Source organism: Poecilia reticulata, linkage group LG15 (assembly GCF_000633615.1).
Source record: "Poecilia reticulata strain Guanapo linkage group LG15, Guppy_female_1.0+MT, whole genome shotgun sequence".
NCBI lineage: Eukaryota > Metazoa > Chordata > Actinopteri > Cyprinodontiformes > Poeciliidae > Poecilia > Poecilia reticulata.
Genome location: NC_024345.1, coordinates 25,768,718 through 25,791,232, shown reverse-complemented (window position 1 = coordinate 25,791,232; position 22,515 = coordinate 25,768,718). Strand labels below are relative to the sequence as shown.

Below are 22,515 nucleotides of genomic sequence, written 5' to 3'. Positions count from 1 at the left end.
GCAAAGATCCTGTCCCACCTGACAGAGTCTCTCTTGTCAGATTCCATTCATGCCAACCCCGTTAAGCAGCCTGCAACGGGATAGCTGCTGAATAATACATGCAGGCATGAAGCCTGACGCCGGATGGCACGGAGCGTGCACAAGCAAAATGACAAAGCAGGCTCTTCATGAGACAAAACTCGATTCAGAAAATTATTTACCACGAGATACATGTCAAAGGAGTCACAGATCCAACTGTTTACTTAAAGACTCTTTACTTAAACATGTTAGAATAGATTCATGGTCTATATGAAACATTTGTATTATAGTTTTGGCACAAAACCATTCTTAGATAATGAGATTTTAGTCAGTTTTGCCCATTTGGAGCTCCCCCAATTCAACATTTGCACTCGCAGATGAAAATGGCTGCAAACAGATACACAATTATACAGCCATACATCTTTGAAAAGCACTAGTAGAGCCTCCTGCACAACCAACAAGAATGCAGCAAGGGGTTTCTGAATGGTAAGTCAATAACAAAACGCGTATTCCACTGTGCAGCGCATACATCGGTAAAACCTGCTGACCAAAAGTGCTGGAGTTCTACTGGGGTTGCTTGGTAAGGGCACTGGGCTTTCCTGGGGTTGCTAGGTAAGGTTCAGTGGCTATTGAATGAGGAAGGTTTTCGAAATGGCTAATTTTCCAGACACCAAAAAGCTTAAATAAGTAAAATTGTATTCCTATAGCACCTTTCACAGACATATAGATCACAAAGTGCTTCACAGGACAATTCAAACAAAAATAACAAAAACAAATTATTTTTAAAAAACCTGTCCGAATAAAAATGTCTTTAGTTGTTTCTTAAAGAAGCCTGTCCCCATTTGACTCAGAAAAATCATGGTTCCAGATGAAGCTAAAAGATGAATGTATTTAGGAACCTGGCTGTGGATGGTATTCAAAGTTAAAATAAAATTTTTAAAATTAACCTTCACAGGAACCCAGTGTAGGGCGGCAAGAACAGGAGTTATGGGCGCTTATTTAATTATTGCCAAACGACGGCCAGGTGTTTTCTTTTTTAAGCATTTTGGTTGTTTCTGGTACCAGTAGAAACTCAAATGGAAGTACAAAAACATGCAAAATGCAAATTTTGCATAATAACTTCTTCAAAAATCCCTCGGTGCGTGACCCTGTGTCCATGGCAACAAGTTGGGGTTAGAGAGCCTTTATTTGGGGAAAAACTATTCTCCCCCAATAGCGTGAGGCAAAACATAAAGTGGCGGAGCCTCACCCCCCACCCCGCCTGCGCACACCGGGCGATGTTACCACTTCCTGTACGTCTGCGGGAGGCCGCCGTTGTTGGCAGGCCATGCGGATAAAACCAGCACTAAAGAGGGAGGCACTCGGCCACTCAGTAACACGCGCAGCGGTGTGTTTCTAGTGCTGAAGGAACTCCACAAAGCCACTCAGGGAGAGAGAAAGGCTGCATTGGAAATTCATGAGCTCTGGTTGCCGTCGCCCCCAGTGATCCCAGCAGGCGTCAGACATCGCTGATTGCTGCCAAGGGCCCCGGCCAAACGGGGCAGAGGTCGTTCGTTCAGAACACAAACAGAACCGGGATGCTTCTGAGAGATCAGGAGAATGAGCTACACTCAGGTTGTCACGTCCTAATGATGAACAGAGCAGTAACCGAGTTAAACTGCTCTGTTCTTTGTCATGGAGAACAAACTTACCCATTCGTTTGGAAAAATGGTTTCAAATCAGTAGGAACGGATGGAGACCACCCACAGTTTTTAAGTTGAATTTGGGTCTCGACTTTAACTAGACCACTGTAACACATTAATTATGCTTTGATCCACTATTTCTCAGGTTGTATTTTCAAAGGTCGTTGACCTGCAGGAACGTAAATCTCTACGTTAGTCACAACTCTATTGCAGTACACTGTAAAACCTTTGAGCCACATTTAGTTGTCTACTGTCTTCTATTCTTTAAGTCAAATAAATTCAGCGAGTTTTAGATTTTAGTATCCCGAGATGGAAGTGCATTACATTGATCTGACTCTTGTGTTATTACACTAAATGTTTCTAAGCAGAATTCATTGGGATGTTTAATAGAATTCATTATCAGATCAAAAATTTTGTTCATGTGATTTGAAATAAGAATTTAAATAATTCTTAACTAAAATAATTATTTTATCTTAATAGTGTGAGTGAAATAACAGAGAAATGTTTGCTCTTTAACTAGGTCAGGACAGTTTGTTTCTTGCATATTGTGAAATTATTTGGTTTAAATTGCAGCATTAAGTTAAAACTCACAATTTATGATTAATAAACTTAAAAAACAATGTTTAGACAACTTGTCTCTTGTTAAATCAACTTCATGAATTTAATTTCTGAGTTAAAACCAAAACAGTATTTTTGTTGCATTTTCAAGGCAGTAGGTGGACTTTCACTTTCAAGTTAAACCACTTTCAAGTGTTTTGCAGTGCAATAGTTTCTCTTCCAAACATTTTTTTAGAACATTTGATGCTACTGATGTTGAAAGTTGGTTTCTCCCATAGCATTTTTTATATTATTCTGACCTCTTCCACATGTTTGCTGTGTCTTGGATTTTTGGATGTATCATTTTTCTGCCTCTTCACAGTTTTGCACTACCTTAATTTGGTCAATCACATAAAAAAATCCAATAAAATACATTATTTGCTTGACTGTGAGTCAACCTGCTAGCATTAGCATATAAATCTGTAATATAATCATCTAAACATCTATTTTTTACGTAAATTGAATTATGCTTTAATTTTTCACTGCTTTGTATGAACACAAACAACAGTAGTCTTCATTTTTTGACATAAATTAAATTGTTAAACCAGTACAGGTGATACGTCTGCATAACAACGTAGGAGAAAGTATGTAAGGCTTCATAAATGAGCGGAGCTGTGATTAATGCGTTTCAGCTCGGTTCAGGATGTTTGGGAGCAGAAGCACCGCGGGTTGCACTAACGCTCAGTCAGCACATGCAGACATGTTGAATGATTGTATACGAACGTAACAGCAGGATAGCTGAGAGGGGAAACGACCTGCAGGCGGATATCTGACAGACAATCGATAAACTGTGATGTTCCAGCGCTGGTCTGCACAAATGTGCAACACTTTGTCCAAAAATAGTTCAATTCTTCGGCTTTGGGTGTAATCTTAAAACACTCTCCCTGCTATTGTCTGTCCTGTTCCACCTCTGTTAGCAGAGTGAAATCTAAAATCGACTGCAGCAGGCTGCCAAGATGTTTTACTCGAGTCTGCGAAGAGAAACTCTCCCCCAAATATGTAGTGAGAAACACTGAAAACTCTCCACCTGCTCACAATCCTGCCCCATTAATCTCACATCTTATTATTTCTCTGGCTTCCTTCGGGAAATCCGAGCTAATTCACTCTCCCAAAATAAAGTTGTTTTTTTTCGGAATTTGGCACAGTCACTCTCCCCAGGAAGATTTCTGTCTAAACACAACCAGGAGTTTATTTATACTTAGAATGATGCTTCAGGCTGAAAGCACACGCATCACTGCGGTGACGGCCTTATTAAAGGGACAACAGTGTCACAATCCAGCAGATAAATGTCACTTTTTTATCATTATTTATTTACAATTTAAATGCAACTGATAAAAAAATACAATTATCCATTCTCAGTCATGTATTAATGTTTAGATTTTAATTTATTAGTACTGAGTAACTGGTCAAAATATCAATAATTTAATATTTAAAAATTATATAATCAGATAAAAATATAAAGTTAAGTGGAAACTTTGGAAACTTTGGTATTTTAAGTATGAATATGACAATACTTTATGTAAGTAACAATAAAAAGTGATCAGGTGTGTGTTGTCTTCTTTAAGTGACAGACGTTTTATGGTTTAGCATTTAACTTTTGACGTATGAAGTGGTTTGACAATAATTTAGTTGTGACACGTAGGTCTACAACTCCACATGCCGAATCACCTCCGTGCAGCATCCTGACCAAACCTACATCAGAAATATATTTATTTTTTGCTCCAACCGTCTCAGTCATTCAGATGCTCTTTAGGAGAAGAGCTATCATATGTTCCACCATGTACTCACCAGAAGCACCCTGAAAGAAGAAGAGGTCATGAATAAATCACGTACTTCCTCGCCTTCTCTAGAGCCACAGAAGCATGTGGGGAATTGCATTTGTTAAATAACGTGGACTGACAGCATTGTGATGTGCACTTCAGCTGCTTAAGCTGAGTTTGACCTGGATAGGTTGCAAAATTCTGCACCAGCAGAGACACACGATGTCAAAATGGACTTTAAACGGCTACTGTACCGCCACTTTCTATCATAAAAAGCATATAAAAAGTGTTTGTATCTTAACCAAACTCTTCCTAAGACAGAGTTAGCTTCTCAACAAAGGTCTCATTTTCATTCAGTAATTTATCTTTACAACCAGTGAAGCTCTTCTAAACTTTAAAATGTAATGAATTGAGCTTATACATTTCAACAGGAGCAAAGTTGGGTAGTAACTAGTTACATATACTCAATTACATTTGGTAACAAATCATTGCTGTTTAAACTTTACCTTTAATAACATAAAGTTATCTAATTTTTAAAGTGCAATCAGTAATACTTTTATAACAAATTTATATCAGTAATGATTTCTTGGTTAATGTCAAGTTGTCATAACAAAGACATTTTGAATAATGTCAACTTTGTGTTACAAGTGTCATAATTTACCAAATGACGCTTTATGACAGCAGTCATAAATATTCATGAAGGCTTATTCATGTTCATGACGGGTGTTATGACATGTTTATGACAGTCATAAATATTCATGAAGGCTTATTCATGTTCATGACAGCTTAAGTCATGTTTATGACAGTGTCATGTCAGTCTTATTCACCCCCCTTCAAATAAAGTGTTACTTTACATTTACTTGAATAACTGTTTTTGAAAAAATTTACTTTTAGGAGTATTTTTACTACTTTTATTTGAGTAAAATTTCTGGATTCTCTATTTCACTGAATGAAAAAAGAAACATTTTTTAACTAAAAATCCACCCGATAAAGACACACATCTGCAGTTTTTGCTCAAATTTGTTGAGAAAAACTGATTTGGAAAAATGTAATTTTGCCTGATTTTGTTATTTTTTTGTTACTTATATGAATTATATGAATTTTAGTCTCTGAGATACCACAATTTCCACATAACTTTATATTTTAGTCTGTTTTTATTATGCAATTTTTAAACATTAAATGATTGACAATTTGATCGATTACTCATTACTTGAATAGAGTCTTTACCAAATACTTCATTACTCTTACTTGAGTAATTTCTTCTACTTTTTTACTTTTTCTTGAGTATAAATTCAAATTCAAAAATACTTCATTGATCCCAAAGAGAAATTAAATATTTATAGTATCACTACTATATCTTGAGTACTGCAAAACAGCTACCAGATATGAAGAGCACAACTATTTTTGCTGTTATCAGGATGTTGTGCTAATATGAAAACCTTCAGAGATACTCACTTTATGCCACATATTGTTTAATCTACACCCAAAGCTGTTTAATTTCACTAAATTCAGTAAAAGAGAAAAAGTGTCTTCTCTTCTATACATCCTGCCAAAAGTTTTTACATTTAAGAAAAATGTCAAAAGTGTGGGATGTTTATGGCGACTCTTGACAGGGCGACTATTAGTCATTCACTCCACTAATCTGTCTTTTATGGAAGAGTTGAAAGAAGAAAACCATTGATAGAAAACCTTTGCCGATTTTCCAAGGCAACAAATTAAACCTTCTGTCCAATATGCAAAATTCTATGTGGAGAAAAACAATCCTGACCTGAGAGTATTCTATGTTTTCCAGCCACTTTACAGCAAAATAAAGTAATTATATTGTACCTTCAGTTATAAAAATGGTAGATGTATCAAATTTGACTTCATAATTTATGCCTCCGACTCTTTAAGGGCTGCAACAGAACAGCTTAGATTTAAAAAAATGTTAGAATGGCCTAGTCAAACTCCAGCACTTAAATCCAATTGAATATTGGTGGTAAGATTTTAAAATTTAGATTTTTTAATCTAATCTGACTGATAGAAGATTAGGAGTCAAATCAATGCCACATTTTTCTGATCTCCGCACTCATTTTTCTGAGTGCGGAGTCAGTAATATATTTTATTAAACTGGAACAAGAGGTAGGATTAAATAAGTGTTCACTTCTTCCTACTCCTTTTCAAACAGAAAAGTGGTAGTAAACATGTTTTGTTCTTGCTTATGCATGTCCTACTGATTGTGTTTTATTCTTGTTTTTAAAAAACATGAATTATATCAAATTAAAAATAACTAGGCAACATTTTCTTTCCAATTTAGAGTCCTGTATTACTTTATGTTATTCTGTTACATGAAAACCCCTAATATACATAAAATCTTGTATCTGTAGCACTATAAAAGTTCAAGAAACACTCATAGTCGACTTAATTGTATTAAACTGGAGGCCATTTAAAAAGCTCAAACACTCCAAAATAAATAAAAAAGAAAGCACTCCAAGTTCAAAAACCCCCATTCTGGGGGTCATTTACTCATCTCTTCCAGCCTTTCAATTATTTATTTGTAAATTTAGCTTCGCTAGCTTCGCTCAGCAGGGAATCAAACCTCCAATTTGGTATTCATCAACACTCAACGCCAGCAGCAATTAGGGACCTAATGGCTCCCCGACCAGCAGCTCCAACATGCCGAAGTGGCGAACAAACGCATGACGCCATTATCTGAACTATATGTTCCTCCAGAGCTTAGGTGAAGACAAAAAGCTTTTCCACAATGAAACGTATGGTTTTCTTGTCAGGGGAGATGACAAGAATCAACCACAAATGCCCCGGTTAGTAAAAGCTCAGCCATCTAGATGTTGACAGTAATTCCTAATCCTGTCCACATACAGAACGGCAACGTGCCGTTTGCCATCAGTTACCAGCCAGGGAGTGCCAACCTGCTTATTACCAAACAGGATGACAATTTAATGAATCCCTTTCCTTGGTGTCTGTAACACTTTGTGCCCGTGGTGCTCACACCCACTTAAGCATTTGATCAGAACACACACCCAGCCATTAACTCGCCGTTTTCTTTGTGATGTAACACCCACCTGACTGCTTCTCCTTTGTTTGGCCGCAGAATTATCATGTCACTGGTTTTTCCCCAGCCTGTTTGTCTAAGATCTGCGCTGTAATGCGCTGAAGCTGGGCAAGTCTTTGTTGCCCAATGTGGATCAGGGTTGTGAGAATGCAACCGGGACGAGTTGTTTCGGGCTCCAGAAATCACAGTGCGAGTCTGAGTTTTATGCATGGGTGAAAGGAATTGACAAAATTAAGTGATGATAGTTGATTTGAATATCTTTGGAGCAGGAGTGCGCCACGAAAAAGTGGATGCAATTCATCCTGAATGAAATCTTACAACAAAAGGGTGCCCCCTACTGACAGGAAAGGGTGCAGCCAGGCAAAACAAAAGAACTAACCACACATTAATTTATGGAGATGTTAAGCATTTATATTTCATGTGTGAATTTAATCTTTAGGTTTCCAGGAGAACCCAGATCTGCAGCTGCTGTTCTTCCGCTCTGCTCCCTCGTCTCTGCGCCTCAGAGAGAGCGAAGTGTCCTTTTTTTAGAAAATCTCTGTGTGACTGATGGACTACAGAGAGCAGCACTGCAGGTGGTGCCGTCAAAACCCATTTAAATCTCTGCCAGCGCCAGCGTGCCGAATCAATATCCCCAACCCTAAAAAGCAAGCCCCGTATTTATGCAGCGTTTGGGGTCTGTGATCTGGACGCAGACTGTCCGATCGCTGATGCATCATGTGTGCACTGAGGGGCTCCAAGGTAACGGGCTCAGCATCATCCTGCCACCTCCTCCTCCTCTGCCAGCTCTTAGGTTTGGAGAAAAGTCACTGATGTCCTCACAGTGTGTGGCAGCATTTAAAGAGTTTTTATGACTCGCATTTGAATTTAGCTTTTGAAAGAGATAGAAAGATCCTTTAAAAAACAAGTTTTCTTTTACCTGCAGGCAGTTAAAAAAACAGATCTATGGTGGTTATTTTTAAGCTTGCATGCATTTATTCATATTTATGCATTAAAATGGTTATAGAACATAACCATTAACAGCTCTAAAAACTACCTGCTCTGCATGAAGCAACAGTAATGTTTCTTTAATAAGTGTTCTTGTTAAAAGAAAGAAACATGAAAAAATAGGAGAAAACCAGAGGATAAAAAGGCAGTGAAAAAGATGCGCATAGAAATAGACTGAACTTAGCTTTTTTTAGTGACATTAACCATTAAAAACAGTTTTATAAACCAAAATGCAGAGCAGTTATTCATAGTTTTCCTGGTTAAACTGTTGCATGTTTGTGTAATTATTCCTCCTGCTGTCAGCTGGAGAGATTTGTGCACTCTCTTTTTACATTTGGTCAATGTTACGATCCGTAACCGTGACAACAAGGTATTGTTTTTACAACTTGGAGTAGCTGATTAGCATCTCAAAAGCTGAAATAAAGGATCTTTGTCCCTGAATCCCAGAGGAGTTAAAAAAAATTAAGCTTTACTGATGCAGAGCAGGACCAAAGAGCAGAGAGATTAGGGCCGGCCTTCTAACCAAACGGCGCTCTGAAGAGGAGCGGCAAAAGCAAATGAGGTGGATTAGCAGCGCTTACCAAGAACTGATTATGTCATCCGTGACATATTAGTGTGAAATGTTGCCTCTACTGACTGGACAGTCATGAAACTGTGATACAGTGACGCTCTTCAGTCAGAAGCACCTTCAGATTTGTTGCAAGACTGACTGCTACCAAAAATCCTCATGGAGGTATTTTGGTGCAAAATTTGGTGCAATGCTATATCTGTCAAGTGAAGAAACTACAAAAAGTATTTGAAAATATTTCTGATATTAAAAATTTCCTATTTTTGAATAAGGCTGTTGGAAAATGTCTTCAATCGACATTAAACAGAACTAAATAACCTTATAGTTTCCCAGACAGCTTTCTTGATTGTCCAAACTGTTAAATTAAATGCATGTTAATAGTAATAACAGGTAATAATATTTCAGCAAATGCAGATAGGCTGCTATCCGAGTCGGAAATATGTTTTGAAATGGTTAACAAATGGCAGTGGAAAGAAAAATATAAAGTATTGTCATAATCTTAAGTGTCAATGTGATTTTGTGTGCAGGCAAAAGCTGCAGAATGTGGGAAAGACTAACTAAGCCTTAATCAATTTAGTTAAAATTCAGTTTTAACTGAATTGTTCAGAATATTTTAGTTAATCATTCAGCAACAAGTTAGTTGCTTTCAATTCAACATTTAGCTAAGAAGATTCTTTCCTGGCACCAAACTCTTCTGAATTGTTCCAAACTTAACTTAAAGTTTAAATTAATTAAGTTACACTTTTAATTAAGTTTTTAAAGGATCTGCAGGAAACAACACATCTACTGTTATTATATTAGAAAATAAAGCCTAGTCTCTGAGCCTGAAAGCAAAAACAGATTTAAGCAGAAAAATTTCCTGAATGATCATTAAATATTCATCTAGAAAGAGCAAAATTTTAAAATTCAATCAATTTTGGGGGCATCAATAATTTCTAAGATAACGTCTTTATCCACACAGAGTGAGAATTTGACTTTTTATGCAAAAAAGTTTTACAAAACCACTAAATCTTTCATGCTGTGAACTTTATAAAGTTGTTATGTAATAGTGTTACTGTAAGTCACTGGCAGGTTTCATGTAAAACATAGCTTTGCCTTTTTTACATTGTAGATAGATACTGTATGCATAGAGATGGTCATGGAGCGTTAATTATTTTGTGTAATCGCTGTATTTCACATCTATTTAAATGAAGGAGTGAAAACACAAAACTAATTGTATTTTATATGGTGGACTAAGAATGAAATACAGATTCACAGACTTGATTTTCTTAAAATATAGATGAATATGCAGAGCATAAGTTCAAATATTTAACATAATTCCTTAAAAAAAGAGTCTGTTGTTTTATTCAGATTTGATGATGCAATGTACAGAAAGTTAAAAGAGCTAAACAAATCAAGTTTTAAAAGTAAACAATTTCATTCGATTTAGTTTTATACGATGCAATACGCAGAAAAAGTTAAATTATTGCTTTAATTGGGTATTTAGTAGGAGTGCACCTATTACCGATGTTTAAAAATCATCTGATTCTGATTTTTTTTGTCTGAAATGTTGCCAAATATAGCAAGAAATTTACTGAATTGGAAACAGCAGGGTGAAGATTTTTACCTGCAAACGTTGGAAAATGATCTGGTCTGTTAGTCAAACCCAGAATAGAAGAGGACAGTGGCTGATTTTTAGACCTTATTTGCAGATAAAATCGGTGGAGAAGATCGGCTTCACATGTAAGCATCAGCTGATCACCAATCTCCCATGATTAAGGAAATCAGGACCAATTTATTGGTGCACCTTGAGTATTTGTGCATCACTTTTTGAGAAGTAACAAAGTAATCAACGCTCATCAGCCAAAATGCGTCACCAAAGACGCATTTTTACAATCCAGCTTTGCATTGCCGTAACTCTGCGATACTTTGTGCCATCTGAAAAAAATCAAACGGTTTCTGAAAGGTGAGATGATGCGCTTTCCAGCCAATGTTCTATTATTATGGTAATTCACTCCCTCTGTTGCAGGGAGCGTGTTTAATCTCATGAAATACTATTTTAACAGACAGTAAATTGTAAATAACTTAGTTATAGAAAGTTACAGCTGTTATGGAGAAATGGACAAATATATTTACTCACAGGACATTTAAAGAAAATATCCAGGGGGAGATTTTAGACTTGGGCCTAGCAACGAATTGCTTTTGAAAGTAGTAGGTAAAGTACCTGGATTACTTTCTTGGGGAAGTAATTATTAATCAGTATTTCCAGGTAACTGGCAGTGCTCACCATGCAGGGCCTCCCTGTGCTCCAGCTCCAGCCTGAGCTGCTGCCGCTGCTCCTTCATCCTGGCCAGCTCCTGGCTGCTGCCCGAGCTGAGGCTGTGCAGCCGCCTGGCCAGCGCCTCCAGGCGGTCCCGCTCCAGGTACACCGCCTTCATCTCCGCCTTCAGCTCCTTGGCGCAGCCGAAGTCATTACCTGCACAGGCGCACCGCAGGAGGACATTACGCTTTCACCGCCCATTAATGAGCTTTTTCATCATTAATGGCGTAATTAAGTGCGGCTAATGGTAAGCCATTCAAGTAAATGGGATAAATAAAGGATGTGTAATGTAGCAGGGATGTTTTTCGGGGTGGAGAAGAGTGGAAAGTTACCAGATATGGCCGCCAGTTTGGCTTCGTGCAGAGCCAAGAGCTGTGTTTCAGTCTCGCTGACTTTCCTCCTTAGGCTGCTGCCCAGCCTCTGACTCATGACCACCTGGGGATAAAACGGAGAAGATGATGGAAAGTAGAAAGTGGGGGGATGGTGCTAACCAGCAAAACCTTTGCGGGCACATGGATCCCACAGGACGCAATGCTCATTTCCTCCTCTGCCTCCATTTTCCTTTTTTTTTAACACTCATTCTGCGGGTGTATTTGCATCCTTCTGTGTTCGCCCTGCTTGGAATATGCAGCTGTGAATCAACACTGAACGCGTTACCTGTCCCCAACCTTTAGAAAGAACAAAACAGGGTGGGACAGCGGGATGAGGAATCTATGAAAGATATCATTAGAAGGTCAGAGAGAAAAGGAAAAGATAGAAAAGGAAGCTGAATGTCAGCGGCTGATGGAGATGCGGCCGCTGACGATCTGCTGAGGATTCTGGCCTCCATCTGCTCTCACTAGCTACATCCGTTAAACCTCTGCTTCACTGTGACCGAAGCCGAATACGGCGCTCAGAAAAGCATTTAGGCCCAAACGGATTTCCTCTGACAAATATTAGCTTAGAAAACTCAAAATGCAGCTATTAAGTTATGATTATGAGGAAGGAGTAATTGCCCTGGATGTGCCAAAAGTCACTGTGGAGAAACTTTGGTCCACTCTTCTTTGCAGAATTGTTTTAATTAAGTCACACTGGAAAGGTCTTGAGTGTAACCAGTTTGTTTTTTTAGTAATATAGTACTTGGCTTGCTGCTGAGCTTCAGATCACCTACAATACGTGTCAAACTCAAGGCTTAGGGGCCAAACTTTTTAAGTTTTTACCCTTTAGACTTCAGAGGAATGCATAAATAGACTCCTCAAGATAACATTGGTGTGCTTAAATGTTATTTTAGCAATCAAATCAAAGCAGTTTTTATCCGTTTACTCCCAGATTACATCGATAAGTCCCTCTAGTCTCTCCAAATCAACAGAGCCACACATTTTTAAAAACTCTTTAATTCAGTGGAGCTAGTATTTCACATCAATTTAAAGAATTTATTTACTCAAAACAAGTTTCAATATGTGTTTGAAAAGTTGTGTTTTAGTTAGTTTGTCTCATTCCAAGTGCACTAAGAAACTAGACCAGAAATATTTGGCAATACTTGGTGTAGCACTATGTTGTTGCCACAATGCACCTCCATCTTTTAAGGGCTGTTTTTACACCTGGAACTGGATATTCCGACTCCTTCTCTTCCTGAATCTGACACAGTTTTCCGAGAGGATGTCGTCCTGATTGGTATTTCAAAGGCAAAACATCTCCCGGGAGTTTTCCTCGCACAGAAATCCGGCAAAACGGGCTTGAATAATTTAATTTCACACAATCTACGAACTGGAAACAACTTTGGAGTGCCTTTCAAACTGTAAAAATTCTAACACTTGTGATTTAATTTCCAAAACATGCAGCTCTTTGCCAGATTTTGTTGCAAAAAAAAAAAAAAGAAAGTCAACGGAGAGAAGCCAGGGTTACTTTCATGCCTGCAATCGTTTTGTCACAGCAGGTGTGCCGTTTCCAGCATGATGGATATTTAATTTAAGAAGCAAACTTTCCATTTCCAGCACAACAATGGTAACTGGGGTAGAAGTGTCTCTTTGTGAAGAGCTTCTAGGTTTCTTTGAAGTGCAGCTGCAGCATCAACCAGCGATTTGATGATGGGTTTCTGAAGGACAGTGTGACGGGAGAAAAACGCTTCACATAGAGAAGTGTGACACCTCTTCCTGTCCTGAAACCATTCAACGTTTCTGCTTGCTTTAGTTTACCAAATAGTCACACAGAAGTACCACTATTCACCCTTTGCACGTGACGTCGGTCTCTCTTCTCCCCTCCAAACTTGAAGAAATAAGAGTTAAGAGTGAAATTACATTTTCTACATAATTACACTTCACTTGTTCTATGAAGTGCTGGTATAAGTTTCATACCAATAGGACAATATTTGGGGAAAATAGATAGGCATTCAAATATTGGCAGGCTAATAATTTGCTTTGCCAAAAATGCATCCGCCTGCTAACAAAGAGCTAAGAGGGATTTCACCTTTTCAGCATAATCCCACCTGTTCTCTGAAATACTGGTATAAGTTTTATATCAATAGGACAATAAACAGGGGATGCATCTCCTCCGATATTAATAGACTAAGCAGTTAAGGGTCATATCAAATTGTCTACATCATGGGCCTCTGTTTTGTCATGCATTAAGCTATTACGGTGTTAAAAAAAATCGGGAAACTGCAAACCATTAGTGGAAAACATATTCATCAGACATCGACTAAAATGTTCGACTCAAACGTCTCAATCAAGGTGTCAAAACTGTATTTATTTCAATTCATCTGCAAAGTAAAACCCACCGATTCGGGCTTTCATGGTTAAGAAACATGATAACGTTAAGAGTATTTTAAAAAATTGTCTCTTCGGTCATATTTCAGTCGTTTTCTCATCAATCTGCGAGGGTTTAGAGCGATGCGCGTTCCCGCGAGGGAGCTTGCAATTCTCGGCAGGAATGCGTTTCTCGGCTTAACACCGTCCCTCACTTCCAACGTCCATCATGGCGCCTTGAAAGATGAAGTGACGTAGTTGCAAAGGTTCAATACTGACCAGAATCCCAACTTTTCCTTTTTTCTCATTTTTATTTCTTATACTTTTAGTCCTTTTTTCCTTCAGGGAAAGAGTGAATCAGGGGAGAATTTATTCAAAATGGCATATCCTGCTGCTTATGACTCCTGCACACAACTGAGGAAATCACTGCCTTGTCAGATCAAAAACAGCAGATAAAAAAAACAACTCTGACATCGGTACACATTGTGAGCACACAGACATTGTCACAAGACATATGCCGTCTATTTTAACTCACAATTCATTAGGTTTTCGTTCACATTCAGTCAATCCTGGTTAACTCAGGGAATGAAAATCGGCTTACCTTAGCTGTAGCTTCCTTCATGGAAAGGTTCAGCGCCTGCTCCTGTTCCTGGAGTCTGCACAAAATGTGTAGGGACACAAATAAAACATTTTCTTCTCAAATTAAATAAATCTAAACTGTGAAATATGGGAAATAGCTTGTTTACAATTTTAGGTTGATTTAAATTGAGCTTATGATGCTAAAGACCGTAACAAGTCTTGAAAGAGAATCAGTCCCACATCATGACAGTGCCTCCTCTGTACTTAACACTGGACATAGGGCACTTTTGTGCATTTTCATCTGTTCTTTTACACCAGAATCATCTGTAGTCTTGCTGTAAAGCTCAATCCTCGTCTCTTCAAGCTAACGAACGTGGCTTTAGTCAGATTTTGGGTCTGAACTCTGTATTGTCAAGACAACAGATGTGTGGAGCTGAAGCATGCTAAGACAGGAAAGATAACTGGACCATCAGAAGTGTCAACGGTTCAGAGAAGAACGGGTTTGACAAAGATCACGGCCGCTGGTATGATTTGTTCAGCAACAAAGAAGGGGTGCGTATTTTTTGATTCATATTTGATGCACGTTGCCAATGTAAGTTGTTGGTTTGGTTTCCCATTTCTAATGGTGAAAGCCTGGAAGACGAACTTGAGTACTTGTCCAGTCTGTTGTCAGAGTTCTAGTTGTTTTTAATTTTTAAATTAAACTGGAGCCATTCCACAACGTATATGGTTTGTCTTTCCCATTTTGAGGAGTGGCTAAGACAAATGGGTTTCTGTGTCTCGTCATTTTCAGTCCAGGGAATTTGGAAGACATGGATTGCTGATTCAAAACTTGTGTGACTGTTTATTAGCTTGATAACTTGAACTTAAAATTACCAGAAAAAAATATTTTAACATTTGGTTTCATTAATTTGGTTTGGGGAAGGAGGAGTGGGGGGGAATTTTAATGTGGGTGTTTTATTTCCAAACAAAAGTAATTTTACTAAATTTTGTGTTTTTGTGCATGAGTGTGTTTTCACACATCTTCACCACGGCTGCCTAAAAGTGTGTTTTCATTAGTACGTCCATTCGAATCGAGTGTTTACACGATTCTGTCCAAATCTGAAGGGCAAAGGTCACATAGATTATACTTCTGTAAACATGCAAACAAGACAAACATGCAAGGTGACATTATGTGGTGGCAGAGGTATAAATTAATTAGAAGATGAGGAAAATGGAGCATAAAATCCATTAAGCACAACACAGTCACCTTGAGGAAGTCCCAGCTTCCTCATCTAACAAAAATCTGTTGTGCCCTTTGCATGTTATTCAAGCTGATGTTCCACAATGATCATCCGTTGGACAACCACTTTTTTATTAATACTCTAATATGCCGCCATTAGAAATACCTCAACGTGAAAAAGAAGAGCCCAGAGTTCGTCGTGTGGGTATCCAATCGGAAACCACGATTTCAATCAGATAAATGTGCTGCATTTGTGGTGGCGATGTGTCAGGTATCAAATTATTGCCCTGATGGTGGGTCACACCGGCAGAACGCGATAAGTACAATTTACATGTCTTTGTAACGAGTGTCAAGACAGAGGGGCTTTCCGCAGGGCTGCTTCGCAAGCTATTAACTTCTGAGGATGAGATGCAAAGTAATCATTAGCATCTGAGAAAAACCATTAAAATTCAAAGCAGGAGCAAGCAGGTGTGAGGGAAGAAGGCTGGCGGCACAGAGGACGCTTTGGATAAAAATAAATAAATAAAATAAAGTACTTGGTGCTGCTTAATGCATTCTCACTCAGCCTGAAAAATAAATTATTCTTCAGGTCTCACCCAACTGTTGCCTGTCTTTTATTTTTGCTGTGCCTGCATCAAAATGCTGAATTTTTTTGATGTTGTTGTTGGGTTTTTTTTGTTGTTGTTTTTTTTTTTTTAGATTTTAATAGAGAACATTATCAAATATTTATTTCAGATTTGGCTTAATGCCAATGTGAGATTCTCAGAATAATCACAATTTTACTATTTTTCGAGGGAAAAATCAACCTGACTGTAATATTTATTTGGTTAGAGGAAAAAAACTGAAAAAACAAATAAAATCTCCTCCAAATACGTTATTCTAGATGTGATAAATCTTGTAAGACAACAAAGAGGAAAGTAGAAGTGCAGCTTATGTCAGCGACATTGACAGCTCTCTGGTGTCACCTAAAGGCAGACTAAAGGTACTGCAGCTACCCCGTGATTAGATTATTTTTAGATTAACATATTTACATGCGCATGCTTGTTATTTATTTACTTATATTCAGTCATATTGAATTGTTTGCATCACTCTTAGATGTATATATACATATTTTATAAACTTTAACTCTTATGGTTATGTTTATATTATTAATATTTAACACCTTAGATCGTGTAGCTTTGTCAACAAATAAGCAATTTCCCCTTGGGGATTAATAAGGTAAATTCTGTACTATTATATTCTCTTTCATAATAATTGTTTAAGCTTAATGAAAAAAGAGTCATTCAAAAACTTTGTTCTGATGTGAGTCTATATTTTTAATGCTCGATTCAGTTATATAAATGGATATATCTGAATGACCTGAGCGCTGAAGGTGGAGGGGAGACGGAGATCTGTGTGCGGTTTTCAGAAGAGATGAGGTCCTGCAGGGTGCGGCTCATGTCCCGGAGCTGGGCCACGGTGCAGCTCCGCAGCACCGACCCCTCCAGCTCCGCGGCCTCGGTCCGCTGCTCCTCCTGCTGGATCTGCTGCTCCAGGTATCGACTGCGATCCTTCAGCTGCGCCAGCCTCGTCTGCAGCTTCTCAATTTCCTCCTGGTGACACGTTGCACAGGAATAATCATCAGCTGCACTGTTTGTTTTTAGATTCAGGTAAATTTAGCATTACTTTATGAAAAATGTATCATTTTGCAGTGAAAGTAAATCAAAATGTAAAGAAATTTCTCAATAGTTGGCACCAAGAGTCAGTCAAACATATATATTTGTGAACAAAGTGACATCTGCTTGTGTAAATCCATAAACCCGGTCAATAAAACTCTGAAATATAAGTTATTATAAGTTTGTTCAAGTCAGAAAATTACAGGAATCCCTGATGGGCTCATTTATCCACCGACCCTGGGAAGGACGAACCTTAAATAATCTGTACTGCATTTACCTCAACTTGATGTTTTTCTTGAATCAAGCGATCCCTTTGCTGCGTTGGGTCAGACTGCTCCACTGAGTCCGGTTCTGATCCATTTCTGCCAAAAGAATAATAATAAATCGTCAATCACAAAAAGTCAAGTCCCAGGACATCTGTTTTCAGAATGCACCATTAAATTTTCACTGTTACCTGCTTAAAAACAATAAACAACGTCATTAAGTGAAAACTGTGGCTAAAACAGGAAAGGTTACATCACTAGCATGGTAATATTTCAGATAACTAATAATTAATGATCAATCTCAACTGATATGAAACACTTATCATGATATGTCTTTCAGCCCTAAAAGGAATGATAATATTCCTGATTATTCAACAATAATCATGTCAGAGCAGCTATAATGCTTCATAAGCTTTAGGTTAATGTTTCCAGGATCTCCTCTGTTTACAACAACAGCATAAGAACGACAACAAGGCAGTGTGACGGAAAACAAAAACATAATAAATGGTACTTTATGTGTAGTGGGCTGTAACCGGTGCAAAATACTGCCTTTCACTTCTCTACAGTCAACATTATTTCCAGTGAAATGGAAAAGGACGGGGCTGCACAATAGCTTGGTAGAGCTGTTGCCTTGCAGCAAGAAGGTTCTGGGTTCGATTCCCGGCTCCGGTCTTTCTGCATGGAGTTGCATGTTCTCCCTGTGCATGCGTGGGTTTTCTCCGGGTACTCCGGTTTCCTCCCACAGTCCAAAAATATGACTGTCAGGTTAATTGGTCTCTCTAAATTGCCCCTAGGTGTGAATGTGTGTGTGCATAGTTGTGTGTCCTGTGTTTCTGTGTTGCCCTGYGACAGACTGGCGACCTGTCCAGGGTGACCCMGCCTCTCGCCCGGAACGTTAGCTGGAGATAGGCACCAGCAACCCTCCCGACCCCACTAAGGGACAAGGGTGTCAAGAAAATGGATGGATGGATGGATGGAAAAGGACGGTCATTTTGGTGTAAACTGACCTGCGATGACCGCAGTCCTCCCTCTGGAGGGCGCTGTGCACCACCTTTGAGAGCCTCTCCAGGAAGTGGGCGACGCTGGGCTGCATGGAGGGTAAACCCAGTTTGAGAGCGCCGCGCTCCCTGCAGAGCTCCTCCAGCTTCTTCCCAAAGCGCTCAGCTGAAAACGTAACATGCAAATTAACTTTGAGAAAATTATCATCATGTCAGTGTAGAAAATTAGCATTTCATAAGGTAAATCTCCCTTTTATTTCAACAACTTATGTCACTAGTAGAAATTGTACAGATGAATTTGTTTTTACACGTTAATTTATATTACTTATGATGATTCCCATTTACAGCTTGGAAAAACAAGACATTTAAGATCATAATATTACATCAGGCTAATAGAAACATAATTTTCAATGCAGAAATGTGGACTTTTAATGAAAATTCTGTTTAATAAATGCATAAAGTTTGATAGTTAAATGTCACTTTTAATCTGCCTCATTCGAACGCATATTCTAGTTTATTGAACATGACTAATCTCTACTATATAGCTCTAATGCTAAAGTATTCACTCTGCTTCTAAAAAAATATTATAATAAAACTTTAATTATTGCCTTTTTTAAGACTTTATAGTTGGTGTTTAGGTAATAATCTTCCAGTCTTCCAAAAATGAAGAACTATAAAGTAATATTTTCAAATTTCCTGTCATCTTTAAACATTTTTTAACTCAAAAACATGGCGGCTGGCTGGATGACTGGGCTTAGCAAGTTTTCTGGGGGAAACCTTGCCAAGACATAATCTGTTAAATCACATCTGATTATCTCAAAAACCTGGTGCCATGCATCTCTCGTTTTAAAAAGTTTCTGTTGTAAATTGCGTCTGTATAAATAAATAAACAGCGTGGAATAAACAATGTAATTTAAAAACAAACAGATAAAGGCACTTTGCAAAGGTCTCCTTTCATTTAACAAATTGTAATATGAAAACACAAACTCAGCTTACGCAAAAACCTCCACAACTACCAGATTATTTATATTATTAAATTAATATTTATTAAAGCAAAACGTTAGTTCAAAGTTCACCTGCGTCGTAGTCGTCGTCCAGAATGGCTTTCTGCTGGAGCCTCTGCAGCTTCAACATCATGGACTCGATCTTTGAGGGGACAGAAGACAGAGCGGTGAGTCCACCGGGTCAAAACTCTTTAAATAGTTCCACGGGTCAGAGAGAGCAGCGACCGCCATGTCAAAGTGACTCGGTCAAAGAGTTTTGGACGTTTCATCAACATGAAATTAGATTAATTCAATTAACATTTCAATTAAATGTCTTAGCATCTCATTTTTAGGATATTTATAGAATGAGATTGTCCAGTACATATTTATAACTCCTTAAGTTTATGATATTCAGACATCCTTAGAAAGGCTTTAAGAAAAATCTCTTAAGTGGCCGGAGTGATTTTTCACAAGTACATTATCATTACATTAAAAGCGAAATCTAGTTTGGTTACTAAAGCGATGTGAAACTGACATAAGTAGTTCAAATACTTATGTCAGAGATCAATCAAAAAATAATTAACTTAAACTGACCTTTGGACAAAGAAATTGTATCATTAGTTTCCTATTCTGTAGTTCAACTTTTTAAGCAGCCGCCACAGATGAAGTTCCTGGAGATTTCTGCTGCTGGAAGTAGCAAATCCCTGTTTACTCTTTAGAAACGTTCACTTTGAGTCTCTATCAAAGAGCCAAACTCAAACCTAGTGGAGTTTTATGGACCGTGTTTTAAAACCGGGCCTGTAGGAAACCAGACAATTTTGACTGACTCTACCAAACAACCCAAGAAGAGTGGTCAAACATCCTGTTAGGATTAAACCAGAAACTTGCAGATTGTTACAAAAAACAAGTTTTATTTTTACATATAAAAAAAGATAAGAAAAATCCTCTTTAATTTTAGATACAATCAGACCTGAGCCCTGTCACACACTGAAAAAAGAAAAATAGTTGAACCAAATTAAATGAATTGCTTCAATCAGTAACAAATAAGTCAATTAAGTTGACTTATTTGAACAAACGTAACTTAAGTTTATTCAACTTCACAAATTTAGGTCAGTCTTATTCAAATTATTTATTGTACTTCAAATAAATCAGTAAATAATCTTTTTTAAGAGTTTTTTTGGCCTTTATTTGAGAGTAGATAGAAAGGGAAGTGGGTAATAGCAGAGGGGGAAGACATGTGGCAAAGGTCATCAGGCAGGGAATGGAACCTGCGACGGCCGCGTTGAGGTCGGAGGCCTCGCTATACGAGTTGTTCTTAACCCCTGCACCTGGTTGATACAGGATCTGACCCTGGTGAAGCTAGCGTCATAACATCAGATGTAGGATACGAACTAAATTGTTTCAAGTAAAGTCAAATTATTAAGTTAAAATTGTATAAGTTAATTCAACACAAAAAAGTAAGTTGTCATCACTAAACTTTACATTAATTAAGAGATTAATGTTAAGTCCATAACATGAACTGCAGCCCAAAAACACTTTTTGGAGTGCATCGAGCGATGTGACGAACCCACCTTGGTGTAAGTGCGGTTGTTCTGGAGGCAGTCCTGCAGGACGCCGTCGTACGTCTTCACCAGGCTGTCCCAGCCTTGCTCGGAGGCAGGCGTCGCGCTCTCGTAGCCGGAGGTGACAGAGGAGGCCGAGGTCGTGTCCGAGTCCACCGACAGGGAGGAAGTGACCTCTATGTCTACCGACTGGGACTCAGAGTTCGGAAGGGGGGACATTTCCTCCTTGCCAGTCCACAGACAGTCCCGCCAACATCTCCCACCATATGAATGCTCCTCCTTATGGGCCTGGCTGGATTTGGTGGTGATTTCCTCTCTTTTTTTCTCTAGATTATCTGGTTGATTTGTTGGTTCTGGTTCCTGCAGCGGCCTAGCAGGGTCTGTCCTCTGGTTGCTGTTTAGAGACTGCTGGATGAAGCTAAAACTTGAGCTGAAGAAGACCTCAGATGAAGACTGGAGACTTGGACTGAGTTCGTTCAATGTGGTTTGAACTCCACTTAAAGGGCCGGCCAATGTTGATCTCTTTTGATGTAGGTCATTCATTAAAGACACTTTGACGGTAGGAGCTTGACTCAACTGTTGAACTCTGGTTGCCTTGGTGAGGTCAGCGTGGCATCCAGATTTTCCATTCCTGATGCAAGCAATGCTCTCCTCCTCCTCCTCTTCTTCGTCTTCCTCTTCGTCCTGAGCATGAGAAGTGCACTGCAGCCTGGCCTGCTCTCCTCTCATGTACCCTGGTCTCCTGTGCAGCCTCTTACGGCCAGAGCTGCCAGCTGTCCCAGATACTTTGCCACCTGTCGATGCAGAGATTAACCATTAATCTGAGCAGTAGGTTCATGTAGGAGATAAAGTGTGAGCTCATCAGGCTGGAAGGAAAAACTGTAGCATGAAAGACTGAAAATCTGGAGCATTAGATTGTTCTTTACTTTAACTGGACTCTTCCAGCCCTGCATCGCTGTCTGGATAAAAAAAAAAAAAAAACTGTGCTGCTGTGCAACATTTCCCACAGTTCAGCTCCAGCTGTTGGGAAACACCACAGTCGTATTTTAAACTGAAACACGCCTCTCTTTGAAAAAGTGGCCAAGTGAAAAACGCTTCTTCTGTTTGTTCTGCTCAGAACAATCATCTAACTCGAGAGAAAATATTCTTGATTACATAATTAAAACTACAGTTTGTAATTATTGTAAAAAAATATATATATACATTTTAACTATTTGTTAAAGCTGCCACCATGTTATGAGACAAACAATCTGTGAAAAGAACCATCTCTTCCACCTCCCTGAGCAATTATTGCTGTTTGAGGAAATGCACCAAAAACAATCAATCAGAACCTGGACAAGGGTCTTTGAGCTGTCAATCATCCTCGTGTACTCACTGCTCAATGTGCTAAAGGCCAAGAATCAACTTAAGGTTACAGGAAACCCGCTTGTCTGCTGTCATCGGTTGCCATGCTAACTAGCCTTAGCATTCACAAGAGGTTATTATAGGTAAAGGGCAGCATAGCCCTTTAGCTATAAAGGGCTATGGGCAATCTGTCAGACTGTGATGACTGTGATCTAAGATTGTC

At 38.6% G+C, this 22,515-nt stretch overlaps 1 protein-coding gene across 5 annotated transcripts in view; it reads right to left on the bottom strand.

Moving 5' to 3' along the window:
• The window catches only part of disc1 (DISC1 scaffold protein), a 54,249-nt gene that overhangs the window by 26,461 nt on the left and 5,273 nt on the right, over positions 1-22,515 (bottom strand). For all 5 annotated transcript variants that reach the window (XR_001777323.1, XR_001777324.1, XM_017308864.1 and 2 more), the window contains 8 exons: positions 20,958-21,742; positions 19,480-19,549; positions 18,413-18,569; positions 17,420-17,504; positions 16,847-17,079; positions 14,288-14,342; positions 11,296-11,398; positions 10,931-11,119 (listed from right to left, as the gene is read on the bottom strand). Coding sequence is in view for 3 of the 5 variants with exons in the window: in XM_017308864.1 (XP_017164353.1) it covers positions 10,931-11,119; positions 11,296-11,398; positions 14,288-14,342; positions 16,847-17,079; positions 17,420-17,504; positions 18,413-18,569; positions 19,480-19,549; positions 20,958-21,742 (1,677 nt within the window). In the remaining 2 variants the exon portion in view is untranslated. The remainder of the gene's footprint in view (positions 1-10,930; positions 11,120-11,295; positions 11,399-14,287; positions 14,343-16,846; positions 17,080-17,419; positions 17,505-18,412; positions 18,570-19,479; positions 19,550-20,957; positions 21,743-22,515) is intronic.